Genomic DNA, 14,554 nt, shown 5'->3' on the forward strand with positions numbered 1-14,554 from the left:
CCCAGGCTGGCCTCGAACTCACAATGATCCTCCTGCCTCAGCCTCCTGAGTGCTGGGATTACAGGGGTGCGCCACCACGCCCAGCACCTTGAGGCTGGTCTTGAACTCACCACTATGTAGCCCAGGCTAGCTTCAAACTTGCAGTGATCCTCCTGCCTCAACTTCCAAAGTGCTGGGATTACAGGTGTGCACCACCATACATGGCAATCAACTGTACTCTTTAAAATAAGTCTATTTGTATTATTTAAATTCTACATAAAAGGGATGTCTTGACTCATTCCTGTAATCCCATCCTTTGAGAGAATTGCTAAACTGGGCCTGGTGGCGCATGCCTGTAATTCCAGCACTCTGGAGGCTGAGGAAGGATTGTAAGTTCAAGACCAGCCTGGGCTACAGCGTGAGCCAAGGCCAACCTGAACTGCACAGTGAGACCCTGCCTCAAAAAACAAAACAAGGGGCAGGTGGTACAGCTCAGTGGTAGAGCACTTGTCTAGCATGTGCAAGGCCCTGGGTTTGATTCTCAGCACTGCAAAAACAAACAAACACAACATGAAAACAAAAGAAAAATTGTATACATAACTTTTTTTAAATCTTTGTTTTTGAGGGGGGTACTGGGAATGGGACCCAGGGCCTTGAGCTTGCCAGGCAGTCATTGTGCCACTAAGCTACAACTCTGGCTTAATTTTAAATATTTTACTACTGTTGGTTTGGGTGTGTGTGTGTGTGTGTGTGTGTGTGTGTTGCTGGGGATCAAACCCAGGGCTTTGTACATGCAAGGCAAGAGCTCTACCACTGAGACACATCTCCAGCATCCTACACATAAAATATCTCAACAAAACTGTTATAAGGTTATTAGAAGTTACAATGTATTATTGTCCTATGATCCCATATATTTGATTTTTTTTTTTTTTTGGTCTTTTTGAGACAGGGTCTCACTATGCAGTTTAAGCAGGTCTTGAGCTCACTTTATAGTCCAGGCTGGTCTCAAACTCGCAAGGATCCTCCTGCCTCAGCCTCCCCGGTGCTGGGATTACAGGCATGTGCCACCATACCCGGCTGCACAGTGAGACCGTAAAAAGTTTAAAAGTCTTTGGAAGCTGGGCATGTTGGCTCAGGTCTGTCATCCCTGCACTCTGAGGTAGGAGGATCGTAAGTGCAAACCCAACCTGGGCAATTTAGAAGACCCTGTCACAAACTACAGTAAAATGTTCTGGGCATGTAGCTGAGTGGTATAGCGCCTCCGGATTTCATTGCAGATACTCAGGGGCTGGGGGGAAGGTCACAGAGTAAAGCAACTGTCTGTCTCTGCTCCAATCCTTGGGCTGGATTCCCAGCACCACACAATAGAGACAGTGGCACAGGGTCCTGTAATCACAGATTGAGAGTGAGGGGGCTGAGGTGTAAGGACTGCAACTTCAAGGTGTACCTGCGCAACTTACTGATACCCTGTCTCAAAAATTTTAAAAAGGGGCTGAGTGGGTATGTAGCTCAGTGGGAAGGCCCTGGGTTCAATCCCCTTACCGCTAAGAAAAATTGTACTTACAATATAATACAGGCTACTACACAGTTCTGATGCAATTTTCGGGGCTTTCTGATTCTTACATTATGAATACATTAGTTAATATCCGGATAGCTAAGCTTTCTTAAAGAGAGTAAATGCTTGTAATAGCATAGCTCCACCACCCACCTTCGATTTTCACGTTCCTTGCCGGGCGTGGTGGCGCACGCCTGTAATCCCAGCACTCGGGAGGCTGAGGCAGGAGGAGCATTGTAAGTTGGACACCAGCCTGGGCTACAAAGTGAGCTCAAGGCCAGCCTGAACTGCATAGGGAGACCCTGCCTCAAAAAGACAAAAAAAAAAAAAAAAAAAAAAAAAAAAAAAAAAAAATTTCCACGTTCCTCTCCTTCTTGCCCCGTGTCCACTAAAGCACTCTCCAGCACCAGGGACTCGTTAGAGCCCCCAGAGGACTCACACGTTGGCAGTATTATTCAAGCCAAGTGCTCCACGAAGAGACACAGGTTAGGGTTAGGGTGAGGGTTAGGATTAGGGACAATGGATAATCCTAATGAGGCCATGCTTCCTAAACATTCTACCCTTCCGGTGAAATCGCAATTTACTCCCAATCAGATAATTTTTAACGCTTCGCCCCCTTTTTCCCTTTTTCTTTTCTTTTTGCAGTATGGAAATAGAACACAAGGATTCGAACATGTTAGGCAAACACTTAACCACCAGAGCTCAAACTGCAGCCTTTTTTTGTATTTTAATTTTTAAAATGTAACTAATTAATTTATTTACTTTGGTTTTTTGAGACAGGGTCTCAGTATGTAATTCAGGCTGGTCTTGAACTCACTATGTAGCCCAGGCTGGACTCGAACTCCTGGCGAACCTCTGCCTCAACTTCCTGAGTGCTGGGATTACAGTGTGTGCCACCACACCCGGCTTCAACCATTTCTTTTCTTTTCCTTTTTATTTTATTTTATTTTATTTATTTTGTTCTTTTTGAGATAGGGTTTCACTATGCAGTTCAAGCTGGCCTTGAGCTCACGTTGTAACGCAGGCTGGTCTCGAACTCGCAACAATCCTGCCTCAGCCTCCCAAGTGCTGAGATTATTATTTTATTTTTCAGACAGTCTCCCTTAAACTATCCAGACTGGCTTTCAACTTGCAACCCTCTCGCCTCTGCACCCCAGCAGAGGTGATTATAAGAGTACACAATGTCTAGCCTCCTTAGGCACCGCGTTCGTAAAATAACTCCTCGGTCAGCCATCTGAATGCTGCTGCACACCTTCCTACCAGTACCAGCCTCCGACACAGCTCAGGCCCCAGGCCCTCCCTGGAGGCTGCTGCTCTCCCGCCCTCCCACTACCCCGCCCGCCCAGGCCGGCTCCCCTTCCATTAACCTCTCGACTCAGTCCACGCCTCACGTTCCAAGCCCCGCCCCAGGGTGTTCACAGCCCCCACCCCTTGCCTGGCACCCCAGGCCCGCCCCTTTGCCGAATAGCCGCCCCCAGCACGCTGCGGCCTTCGCCCTTTCAGAAAGCACCCGGGGAGCCCCGCTGACCGGAATAACCGTCCGTCCCGTCCCGTCCCGTCCCGTCCCGTCCCGTCCCGCACCCTCATCGAATCTTCTAGCGCTGGCTGGCTGCAAAATCCTAAGGAAGGGCGCTAGGAAACCCCAGGCCCCGCCCCCTCGAGAACCCTCCGAGCCCCGCCCCATCGCACCCCGGTTCCCACTAGGGGGCGTAAGGCGCCGCAACCTGAGCCAGGCCACCTCCGAGCCCCGCCCCGCCCCGCCCTCGCCCCGGCCCGCCTCCCGGGAAGGCCCCGCCCTTGTTACGCACGCTCCTTCGGGCGCAGGCGCAGTGTGGCGCCCGCCCTGCGTACCAGCGCGGACACGTCGGCTGCAGCTCGGGCCGCCAGGGGGCGCGCGTCCAGCCGTGACAGGAGCCGCCGGGCGCTGGGGCGGGCAGGCTGGGGGCGGTGACCTGCGTGGGAGAGGGGGACAGCTCAGCGCCGACTCTGAGCCTCGGCGAACACCCGCGATTCCAGGCGTCCGAAGACATAGAAATACTTAAGATATCTGTAAAGCAGCCTGGCGTGGTGGAGCGCGCCTGTAACCCCACTCCTCGGGAGGCTGCCCCTGGAGAATTATGTATTTGAGGCCAGTTTGAGCTACATATCGAGTTCAAGTTACAGGCCCTCCTAGACGACACAGCGCTACCCGATCTCAAAAAACAACAAAAAAAACCCCAACAGCAATATCTGTAGAGCGCGGGGGTGGAGTGGGGGTAACTGCCCAGTGCTGGCGTGCTTACCTAGCACGCTTGCCTTACTGTTGGTTTCCTCTCCCACAGGCCTGACCACTGCAGGCGTGCCCCCGGAGCCGCATCCTGGCCCAAGATTTCCCTGGAGATTGCCGCCTGACTGCAGTAGTCCTGCAGTCATGACTCTGAACACCGGCTGAATTTCCCTATAGTCCGGGTCTGTCCCCTAAGAACTCTAGATGACAAGCTTCTTCCACCGTATCTCTGGGGACCCTGCTTCTCCCAGATCTCCTCAGAGAACACCTACTGCCCCTCGTACTCCCGGGAGCCCCGATTCCCTTCCAGATATCCCAGCCAACCTCTGCTACTCCCAGGAGTGCCGCAGGGGCTCCATTTCCCCACGTGCCCCACTAGCAGGTCCCCAGTTCCTTCACCCAGTGACTGCATGGCCAGGCGTCCTCGTGTCTCCCTGCAGAGCTCCAGGGAGACTCCTGGGAGCCGTCTTCTCCCTGGGTCTTCCTCATCTCCCTCTGCTTAAGGTATGTTTTTGTTTTGGCCCAATGTGGGTTTGAGTAGAGGGCCTGGAGCATTTGCCATTGACAGTGGGCCCTGTCCCTGCTTTGGCCACTGTACTGTGTTTACCAACTGCTGAATAAAAAATGTGAGGAGCAGATGGGGGGCAGGGCTACAGTGGATATGCACCCTCCCTGCCTGCCCTGCCTGGGTACCTCCTCTATTCCCTGCACTTGGCCCCAAGGCTGGGAGCCGCTGGGATGGAAGGGCAAGGCCTAAGGCACATTTGTTGTGCAGTGTGTGCCCATCTGGCAAGCACCCAGGTCTGGACGCTTAGGCCTGTCTGTCCGGTTCCTGGCTTCCGGGTTGCGCGGTGACCTACCTGGCTGCAGCCAAAGAGGACTGGCTTCCATAGCTCTTAGGAGTGCTTGGTCTGGCTCTGCCTTAGGCGCCGCCCCTGTTAACTGAGGAACCTGGACTAGGCTCCTCTATTCACCAGAGGGATGCTGTTATTTCAGGCATAGGAAGTGGAAATCAAGGTCCAGAAAAATTAGGGCACCTTCTGACCGCTGAGAACCGAAAACAAGGATGCAGGACTGGAGCCCAAATTATCGAGAGAATTTGCAGTCTCTAACAGTACTTTGCACCTAAATAGGCACTCATTAAATTTGCAGTTAAGCCAGGTGTGACAGCACACCCTTATAATCCAAACACTTGGGAGGCTGAGGCAGGAGGATCCCCACCAGTTTGAGGCTAGCCTAGATTTCAGAGAGTTCAAGTTTGGACTACATAGTGAGACCCTGTCTCAAAACAAACAAACAAACAAACATGCAGTGAAGCCCAGAGTGGTGACACACCTCTGCAATGCCAACATTCTGTCAGGCTAAAGCAGGTGGATTGAAAGTTTGAGCCCGAACTGGGCACAGTGGTGCATGCCTGTAATCTCAGCACTCAGGAGGCTGCAACAGGAGGATCACCTAGAGTTTAAGGCCAGCCTAGGCTGCATAGTTTAAGGCCAGCCTAGGCTGCATGGGCCACTTAGCGAGACCTTGTTTCAAAATAAATGAATTAAAAATGACTGAAAGTGTAGCTCGGTGTGGAGGCCCTGAGATCAATCCCTAGTAGAGGAGGAGGAGGAAGAAGAGGAATAATAATAATATAATAATAACGGGGAGGGCAGGTCCCCTGCAGAGTAGAGGAGAGGTGGTGGTCTGGAATTGCAGAGGCTTTGAGGGCCCTGGGGTGGGATAAGCCACTGGCCAGTGTCAGTGGAGGAACTGCAACAGCAAGGAGAAACAGAAAGGACACCCAAGATTTGGAGGCAGATTTATTTATGTGGATGGGCACTGATCGGGATCATTCCCACAGTATCAGGCCCCGAAGGCTCAGGGAGGGAGGTTTTTATGGGATTGCCAAGGGGAAGTACAGAGGTAGAGTACTTGGCTGTCTTTGATTGGGTCTTATAATATGTGTATCATAGTGACCAGCTATGCATCACAGTGAGCAGCCATTTCTAGGAGACAGAGCAACTGGGGAACTGGGGATTTAGCTCAGCGGCACAGTGCCTGCCTGGCAAGCACAAGGTAGTGAGTTTGATTTCTGGTACCAGAAGAAAAACGAAAACAAACAAACAAAAAAAACCAGAAGCAACCGGAACTGCGACAGGAACTATTACCTGGGCAACTAACAAACTGAAGTATACTGGCTGAGGGGGGACATTTTCTGTACAGAACCAGGCCCCTTCTTCTTCTCCTCCTTCTCCTTCTTTTTTTTTTTTCTGGTACCAGGAATCAAACTCATAACCTCGTGCTTGCCAGGCAAGCACTCTGCCACTGAGCTAAATCCTCAGCCCTTCTTTTTTTTCTTTTGGTACCAGGAATCAAACTCAGGACCTTGCACTTGCCAGGTAGGTGCTGTGCCACTGAGCTATATCCCCGGCCTACCAGGCCCCTTCTAACTGTGCAAAGGTGTATCAGGGACATAGGCACCAAGGAGGGCACCCTTGGACACCATGTGAACAAAGTGCAAATAGAAATAGCATCATAGCATCGCAGTGAGAGAAGGCCTGTGACTGGCATTTTGGAGAGAGAGAAATTGAGGGTCTGAGGCTCAGAGACCCACCCAGCCAGCAATACCGCTCTCAGGCAGCTTACTCCCACTTGGTCTGTGACTGATTTATTATGCGGCATGGACATGTTGTGTCCTGATGTGCACTGTGGCTGGCTGGACAACTCTCTGGTTCACTGTTCACTGGTATAGAGGAAAGGAATGAAGAGTACCTGCTCTCAGTCCTCCTGCAATCCCTGGCCTGACCTTGTCTGAGGGAGAGCCTACTGGACCTCCTTTGTGGTGGTGGTCAGTTTCTTTCCTGGTGCTAGGGATGGAACCAGAGCCTCAAGCACTCTACCACTGACTGACAGCCTCTGCCCTCCCCAGCCCCTGCGCCCAGTTTTTGTTGAGACTCCCAGCTCTAGGAGATGGACAGGGCAGCCTTCAGAAGCTTACGGACAGTTAGCAGGATGTTTACAGACTGAAGAAGGTGAGCTCGAGGCCCTATAGCTCCTAGGAAAGGAAAATCTTGTAGGCTGGGGCATTGTCCAAGGGCTGGGGAAGGTGGACCATGAGGAGAGGCTTCCAGGTGCCTTGGTCTGGAGCTGGTCCATCGGGTGGGATGGGAAAGCGCCTCCAGGCTGGGAGATGTCACGGCCCGGAGTGTTGTAAAAGAATGAGGGGTATCCAAGGATGACCTCAAGGATGAATTACAGAGGCAGGGGCCTAGGATGCCAGATGGGAGCCTCACTGAGAAAGCTGGCACCAGCAGGGCTGCCATTCTGGGGTAGGGGCAAAGATGGGTTAAGGGGTGCTACTTGAGTTATGGAGGCTGCTGGCAGGGGAGGGGGTTCATTTGCCATGCAAACAGCAGGGTAGAACCTCATCATCTGCATCATCTGACACCTCAACGTACCCCCTTGGGAAACTGGGGTGATGAGGTATGTATGGTCAGATCGCCAGTGGAATCAGGAATAAAGCCTCCAAATGGCCCGTACTGTGCCCAGCCAAGCTGTTTGGTAGCAGCATTGATGCTTATCTTTAATTAGTATTGATTACAGTCACACCGGGAAGGGCCAAAGCCCTTAATCCTTGTGAGTTTTTGTTGTTGTGGTTGTCATTTTTGACACAGTGTCTGGATCTGTAGTTCAGGTTGGCCTTGAACTCACTATATATTCTAGGCTGGTCTTGAATTTGCAGCAGTCCTCCTGCCTCAGCCTCCTGAGTGTTGGGATCCTAGGCTTGCACCACTATGCCCAGTGATACTTACAAGTTTAAACCAACGCCCCACTTATCTTCATCCACTAGTGAATATAAAAGAATAACTCCTCCCTTTTTTTTTTGAGACAGGGTCTCACTATGCAATTCATGCTGGCCTTGAGCTCACTTTGTAGCCCAGGCTGGTCAATAACTCCCTTTTAGCCTTACCACATTCATGAATTTGTCTGTATTTCCCATAGCCCCACCCAGTTTGTTAAATTATTTTTTGGGGTGTGAGGAATCGAACTCAGGACCTTGCACTTGCAAGGCAGGCAGTGCGCTGCTGAGCTACATCCTCAGCCCTGTTAAAATTTTTTGAGACAGGTTCTTGTTGTGTAGTCCAGGCTTTCCTTGAACTTATGATCCTTAGGCCTCAGTATCCCACAGTGCTAGGATTGCACACCACTACACGTGAGACAGCGTCCAGCTGACCTTGAACTTGTATTCTCTTATCTCAGGCTCCTGAGTAGCTGGGATTACAGGCATATGCCACCTTGTTCAGCTATATATTTGCATTTCACTAGAGTTTTACATAAATGGAATCATGTAACATGTACTCTTTTTATGAGGACCTGGCTTCTTTTACTTACCATAATTACTTTGTTGAAAATTTTTTGTGGCACTGGGGATCAAATCTAGAGCCTCGAGCATGTTCAGCATGTACTCTACCACTGAGCTATACCGTTACCCCATAGAATGATCATTTTGAGATTCATCCAAATCGTTCGTTCCTTTTTATTACTGATATGTACTCCACTGTGTGAATATGTGGCTTGTTGATCCATTCACCTACTGATGGACTTTAAGGTTGTTCACAATTGTGAGCTATTAACAAATGTTCTGGACTGAATTGTGTGACCCCCTCCTCTGCTAAATTCATATGCTAAAGCTCTAACGTGCCTGAATCCGGAGATAGGGCTTTAGGAGATAATTAAGTAGTTAAAAGAGGTCCTTGGGGTGGGGCACTAATTGGACAGGAGAGTAGCCTTGCTGGGAGAGGGTTCTGTCTCTTTTGGGTGGTTCTGTCTCTCTGACAATCACTCTCTTTCTACCCTCTCAACTCAATGTGAGGACCCAGAGGGCAGCCATCTCCAAGCCAAGAACCTTTACCAGGAGCCAAATGGGACACCACCTTGATCTTGGACTTTCCAGTATACAGAACTGTGAGAGATAAATTTCTGAGCTGGGTTTGGTGGCGAAGGCCTGTAATCCCAGCACTTGGGAGGCTGAGGCAGGAGGATCGATTTGAGTTTGAGGCCAGCCTGGACTACATAGTGAGACTTTGTCTCAAACCTCCCACCCCCACCACAAAAAAATAGGCAAACACTCGGAATGGCTGGGTCTTTTTGTGTATGTTTAACTTTTTAAGATACTGCCAAGCTGTGTTCTAAAGCTGTTATGCCATCTCACATTGCCACCAGCAGTATATTCTCCCTATCTTTTGCAATATTTAGTATGGTCAGGTTTTTAAATTTTAACCAGGGTCCTCAGTTAATAGAAGCAGCAGTGCCTGAGGCAGAGCAAGGCCAAGCATTTCTAGCGGCTCCCCCAGCCAGGCCTCCTCGCCCACGGCCAGGTAGGTCACCGCGCGGCGGGGCGCCCTGCAAGGGACTGACTGGCCTGCCACAGCCGCGTCCAAGTTGGGCGGGCCCGCAGGTGCACGCGCCCCTGCGATCAAAACTCCTTGCCCCGCCGCCGCGAATCCACTGTGCTGACCACTAGACATGGAGTCTTGCGCAAGGGGCGCTGAAGACCCTGCGGGGAGCAGAGGAGGTAAGGGTGGGGTGGGGGAAAGCCGTCACTGCCTGAGGGAGCTCCGCCCGTTTGCTTCTCACCTCTATTCTACAGGTGGTAAACAGCAGCTCTGGCGCCAAGAGGTGAAGGCAGGGGCAGGGACCTAGGGACAGTAGCTGCGGCTGCAGGGCCCCTACCCACACACCAAGTGGAGGGGCAGTGCATCAGATGGGGAGATGGGTCCCAAGGGTCCGGGGGGACTTTCTGGGAGGGATCAGGGGACGCTGGACCCGCAGGGTCCTTGGCACTTGACTAGGGGGAGGCACGGACCTCTGGGGAAATGTGGAGGTCCTCTGTGGAGGGACTTGGAGGTTCATGGGCCCTGTAGGGAAACGGGCAACTCCTGGGGGTAGCAGAGGTTGCCTAGGATACCTGGAGGAGAAATCAGCGGTCTCAGGGATACGGGGAATGGTCGTGTTCTCTCGTGATATCCGGGAAAAGCAGGGTCCCGGGATATACGGTGGGAAGTTTCTCATCTGGAGTTCTTAGGAGACAATCCAGGAACTGTAGAGAAATGAATCGGGTGTTCGGGTATCCAGGACCATTGCAGTCAAATGGGTATCTCCAGGGAAATCGTGAGGCAAGATCCCCGTGGTGGTCGGGAGTCGCAGGAGAGAGGGACAGTTGGCGATCTCCAGTTATGGAGAGAGCAGCTGAGGGACTCTGGGTATCTCGGGGAGCACTTCTATGTCTTCGGACGCCTGGAATCGCGGGTGTTCGCCGAGGCTCAGAGTCGGCGCTGAGCTGTCCCCCTCTCCCACGCAGGTCACCGCCCCCAGCCTGCCCGCCCCAGCGCCCGGCGGCTCCTGTCACGGCTGGACGCGCGCCCCCTGGCGGCCCGAGCTGCAGCCGACGTGTCCGCGCTGGTACGCAGGGCGGGCGCCACACTGCGCCTGCGCCCGAAGGAGCGTGCGTAACAAGGGCGGGGCCTTCCCGGGAGGCGGGCCGGGGCGAGGGCGGGGCGGGGCGGGGCTCGGAGGTGGCCTGGCTCAGGTTGCGGCGCCTTACGCCCCCTAGTGGGAACCGGGGTGCGATGGGGCGGGGCTCGGAGGGTTCTCGAGGGGGCGGGGCCTGGGGTTTCCTAGCGCCCTTCCTTAGGATTTTGCAGCCAGCCAGCGCTAGAAGATTCGATGAGGGTGCGGGACGGGACGGGACGGGACGGGACGGGACGGGACGGACGGTTATTCCGGTCAGCGGGGCTCCCCGGGTGCTTTCTGAAAGGGCGAAGGCCGCAGCGTGCTGGGGGCGGCTATTCGGCAAAGGGGCGGGCCTGGGGTGCCAGGCAAGGGGTGGGGGCTGTGAACACCCTGGGGCGGGGCTTGGAACGTGAGGCGTGGACTGAGTCGAGAGGTTAATGGAAGGGGAGCCGGCCTGGGCGGGCGGGGTAGTGGGAGGGCGGGAGAGCAGCAGCCTCCAGGGAGGGCCTGGGGCTTGTTAAAGCCTGGGGCCTGAGCCTTTAAGATTACTGGGGGGGGGGCTCCCTAAATTGTTAAATTTTGGGCGAGTCTGTGTAAACTGTAAAGGCTATGCACAAAGGTAAGGTCATTTATTATGTGTCCCAAACATACAGTATAGTTGTACTAATAAAAAATGCGAAGGAGAAGCAGAATTTGCTTTACAAAGGCCGGGCGTGGTGGCGCACGCCCAGCAATCCGGAGGCTGAGGCAGGAGGATCTTTGCGAGTTCGAGACTAGCCTGGGCTACAAAGTGAGCTCAAGGCCAGCCTGAACTGCACAGTGAGACCCTGACTCAAAACAAAAACAAAAAAACAAAAAAACAAAAAAAAAACAAAGGTGCGGCCAGAATGTTAACTGAAAAGGCTGATCCTATGTAGTTTCCCTTGGAGCATCCCATGACAGCTCTCTGCCTCTTTCACCCCCAGCCATTAGTGCGCTGGACTCTGCAGACATAGAAGTCACAGACAGTCGCCTGCCTCGTGCCACTGTCGTGGAGCACCAGTCCCAGGTATAACTTTATTCGATTTGATACGAACTGTCTTGGGGCTGGCAATATAAATACAATGTCCTTACTCCAGCACTGCAGGTCAGAGGCTCTGGGTAGGAGTACTGCACCACCTCGAGTGAGTCTGGATAAGGCAAGCTATGCTCGGAAGGTACCCCGGGCCTCCGATTTGTTCTCTGTGGAGTTGCTCCGTGGGCCTGCAGGCTTTGGCCTCACCTTAAGTGGTGGCCGAGATGGAGCTGGGGATGACCCACTGGCAGTGCGTGGGCTGCTGAAGGATGGGCCCGCACAGCGCTGCGGTCGCTTGCAGGTTAGTCCTAAGTCATCCATTCATAATTGGGTGCTCGGGGCTGGGGATTTAGCTCAGTGGCAAAAGCGCCTGCCTGGCAAGCGCAAGGTCGTGAGTTCGGTTCCCGGTACCGGAGAAAAACCAAAAAAAAAAAAAAAAACAAAAAAACAACAAAACATAATTGGGTGCTCTCCATAGGCTGTTCTTACACCACTGCCTTTCGGTACCGCAGGTCGGCGACCTCGTGCTCTGCATCAATGGAGAGTCCACGCAGGGCCTTACCCATGCTCAGGTCCTGGACCGGATCCGTGCTGGAGGCCCCAGGCTCCGCCTTGGGCTCAGGCGGCCTCTCAGCAAGCCTGAGGAACTGGGAGGGCCCCAGAAACAAGGTGCTGGGCTTTCCAGGGGTCAGGGTCCGGGATCTGTGAGGGGAAGGAGGGTCACTGAGCAGAGGCTGGGAGCCTGGGTGGAAAGGGTCTGGGAGTCTCAGGGGGAGAGCTGCCATTTGGTCTGGGTGGGATTGTGTGGCATTCTCAAAAGTGGAGGCAGAGAGGGGGAGCCCTTGTCAGGGTAGGAATTTCAGAAGGAAGGTTTTTGAGGTATGAGGACAAGCGAGGAGGGAAGGGGTCTGGGGTAAAAGTGGCTGTTCAGAAGGGTCTTAGTCCTTGGAGAGGCAGGCAGAATGGGTCTCAGCCGAGACAGAATGGGGGTCTAGTGAGCAGAGGGTCTAGTTCTGAGAGACAAAGGGTCTACAAGTGAAAGGGTCCGGAATCAAGGGAGGTGAGGGAGGGGACAGTCAGATGTCCTAGATTCGAGTGATTCATATTCCCAAGATCAAGGTCGCAGTTTGCTCTCCTGTGGGGGTTGTGGGAAATAATTTCTGAGAGGCTCGTCTTGGATGGAGGAGGGGAGGGGGTGGAGAAAGGTGTGAGGGAGGGCCCCGGTCACTGAAGGGCAGGTAGCTCCAGGCCTTGTAGGAGAGGTTTCTTCAAGGGACAGGTCTCTGTCTCCCACAAGCCTTCGGCTCTCCCAGTCACTCTCACTCAAGGGCCCTGATTTCGGTTCCCCGCACCAGCACCCAATCTAACCGGCAGTCCCGCTGTCCCCAGATCGCAGCCCAGATCCTGGAGGTCCAGAGAGGAGGTCTCAGAGCATCAATCTTTCCCCAGTACACCACCCGAGATCCAGCAGAACGCCCAAGGCCCGGGGCATCCCGGAGCCTAGTGCAGAGGCAGTGGCCGATGGTCCCGCGGTTCCTCCTCCAGAACTCAGCCCTGAGGACTCAGGCAGCCATATGGCGAGTTCCCCCGGGCCCTGGTTGGTGCCGAGCGAGGAGAGGCTCTCGCGGGCGCTAGGGGTGCCGGGGACCGCGCAGCTCGCTCAGGAGATGGCAGCTGGAAGGCGAAGGCATTAAGCATACATCAGACTGCTCTGTGCTCACTTGCTAGGGTCTCGCCAGGATCTGTCGCATCCCGACGACTGTGCGCTGGCGGTGCCCTGAGAGTTTCCTCTAGGTCCGGCCCCCCACTCCCTCTGCGTAGTCCACTGGCCACATCCCCGCGCCGAGTTAGTGGTACAGCCCTCCCAGCCCCCCACCCCCGACTTCTGGTTCTGGGCGGGGAAGGTAATAAAACGAACCTGTCCTGTTTGGACTCGCCCGGTGCTTCTGGCGGGGTGGGGCTTCCCCGTCCACCCTGGAAAGGAGGGGCTGGGTTGATCCGGTTTCAAAAGAGCCTCTTGGAACCACTGACAAGCTATGTGCTGTTTCTTTCGTGCTGCCACATGGGTCTTCACTTCTGTCCGTGCTCAGCCCCACGGGCTTGCTCCACATTTCTCTTCTCGTCAGTTCTGGCTCCTCTCTCCATTCCTTCATTCCACTCTTTTGGAGGCGTGCGGGGACTCTCGCGTTATTGCGTGTGGCTGGGAATGCAAAGATGGGCCTGTTGTGGGATGCACCACTGTCCCCACTGTCCTTGCTGTGAATTGTCCAGAGGCTCAGCTGACGGCGGCATAGCAAGTCTAAAAGCAGCCGGAGGCTTGCTTTGCCAGGAGCCTTCGGTCTCCCACTTGCGGCCTGGAAGGGCAGGTTTTGCTGGCACGTAGGCTGCCACCCTCAAAGCACGGGCTGGGGCCCTGGGCCCCCTTTGGGATTGAGCAGGGAAGGTGTGAGTCAGCACCCTGGGCGGGCCAGGCTAAAAAAGGCTATTAAAACCTGCGGGTGACGCCCCTTTTCCTTAGATGGTGAGGAACTGCAGCCGGCTGGTGCACACGCCCTACTCTGGGCGTTCCGGGCCCTGGGAGAGACCCAGTTTCCCCGCACCCTGGGAACCCAGCTGCACAGGCTGGGAAGCTATAGCCAGCGGGACTCCAAGCTGGGTAGCCCCAGTGCAGGTGCTAGCCAAGGCCAGAAATGCTTGGTCACCTCTGCTGTCACCACATCCTGAACACTCTATCCCATCCCCTGCCAAGGAGGGAAGTTGTGGTCGGAAGGGAACTGACAACTTTTACCCCTATGGGAAAGAGGCAGGTAGGGGAGAAAGACATTAGGACTGGAGTGTGAGTCCGGGATGGCGCTGTAAAGCTGGGAGCTGGGGTGTGAACGTGAAAGAGGCAGATTTTGGAAAGTTTAGCTGTAGACATTGTAGGGGAGCGTGTTCAGGGCGTCCAGCTCCCCTTGACTCAGCTTGGCGGAGGTGTGGCTGGACAGATGTCAGGAAGGGGTGATAGAATCCCATTCTCATAAACACAGGCACACCCAGGCGACTAAACCTAGCAACCCAGCCTCCACTTACTTAGTCTTATCCTTGCAAGTGTCTTTAGTACAGTATTTGTATCTAGTTACATACTTACTCAACAACCCTGATATGTCCATTTCACAAGAGGAAGAAGTCAGGCATGGCGGCGCATGCCTGTAATCCCAGC

The 14,554-nt window shown here is 53.8% G+C and overlaps 2 protein-coding genes across 5 annotated transcripts; one reads left to right on the forward strand and one right to left on the reverse strand.

Moving 5' to 3' along the window:
- Positions 1–2,573: 2,573 nt before the first annotated feature.
- LOC106147327 (PDZ domain-containing protein MAGIX-like) lies at positions 2,574–10,140 on the reverse strand. Of its 2 annotated transcripts, none has more exons than XM_013508150.1 (2): positions 9,754–10,140; positions 2,574–3,486 (listed from the first exon to the last, which is right to left on the reverse strand). In XM_013508150.1, the coding sequence occupies exons 1-2, from the start codon at positions 9,855–9,857 to the stop codon at positions 2,922–2,924; spliced, it is 669 nt and encodes a 222-aa protein (XP_013363604.1). In that variant the 5' UTR covers positions 9,858–10,140; the 3' UTR covers positions 2,574–2,921. The 2 variants fall into 2 exon arrangements, with proteins under 2 accessions (XP_013363604.1, XP_013363605.1); XM_013508151.1 differs by lacking the exon at positions 9,754–10,140 and adding an exon at positions 3,817–4,298.
- Positions 8,939–13,280, forward strand: LOC102008260 (PDZ domain-containing protein MAGIX). Of its 3 annotated transcripts, none has more exons than XM_005411322.2 (6): positions 8,939–9,163; positions 10,147–10,290; positions 11,264–11,346; positions 11,417–11,653; positions 11,865–12,021; positions 12,742–13,280. In XM_005411322.2, exons 1-6 carry the CDS (start codon positions 8,986–8,988, stop codon positions 13,044–13,046), a joined length of 1,104 nt encoding a protein of 367 aa, XP_005411379.1. In that variant the 5' UTR covers positions 8,939–8,985; the 3' UTR covers positions 13,047–13,280. The 3 variants fall into 3 exon arrangements, with proteins under 3 accessions (XP_005411379.1, XP_013363601.1, XP_013363602.1); XM_013508147.1 differs by lacking the exon at positions 8,939–9,163 and adding an exon at positions 9,196–9,360; XM_013508148.1 differs by lacking the exons at positions 8,939–9,163; positions 10,147–10,290 and adding an exon at positions 10,305–10,517.
- The last annotated feature ends 1,274 nt before the right edge of the window (positions 13,281–14,554 follow it).

The sequence above is a fragment of the Chinchilla lanigera genome, unplaced genomic scaffold (assembly GCF_000276665.1).
Source record: "Chinchilla lanigera isolate Chin_1 unplaced genomic scaffold, ChiLan1.0 scaffold00142, whole genome shotgun sequence".
Taxonomy (NCBI): domain Eukaryota; kingdom Metazoa; phylum Chordata; class Mammalia; order Rodentia; family Chinchillidae; genus Chinchilla; species Chinchilla lanigera.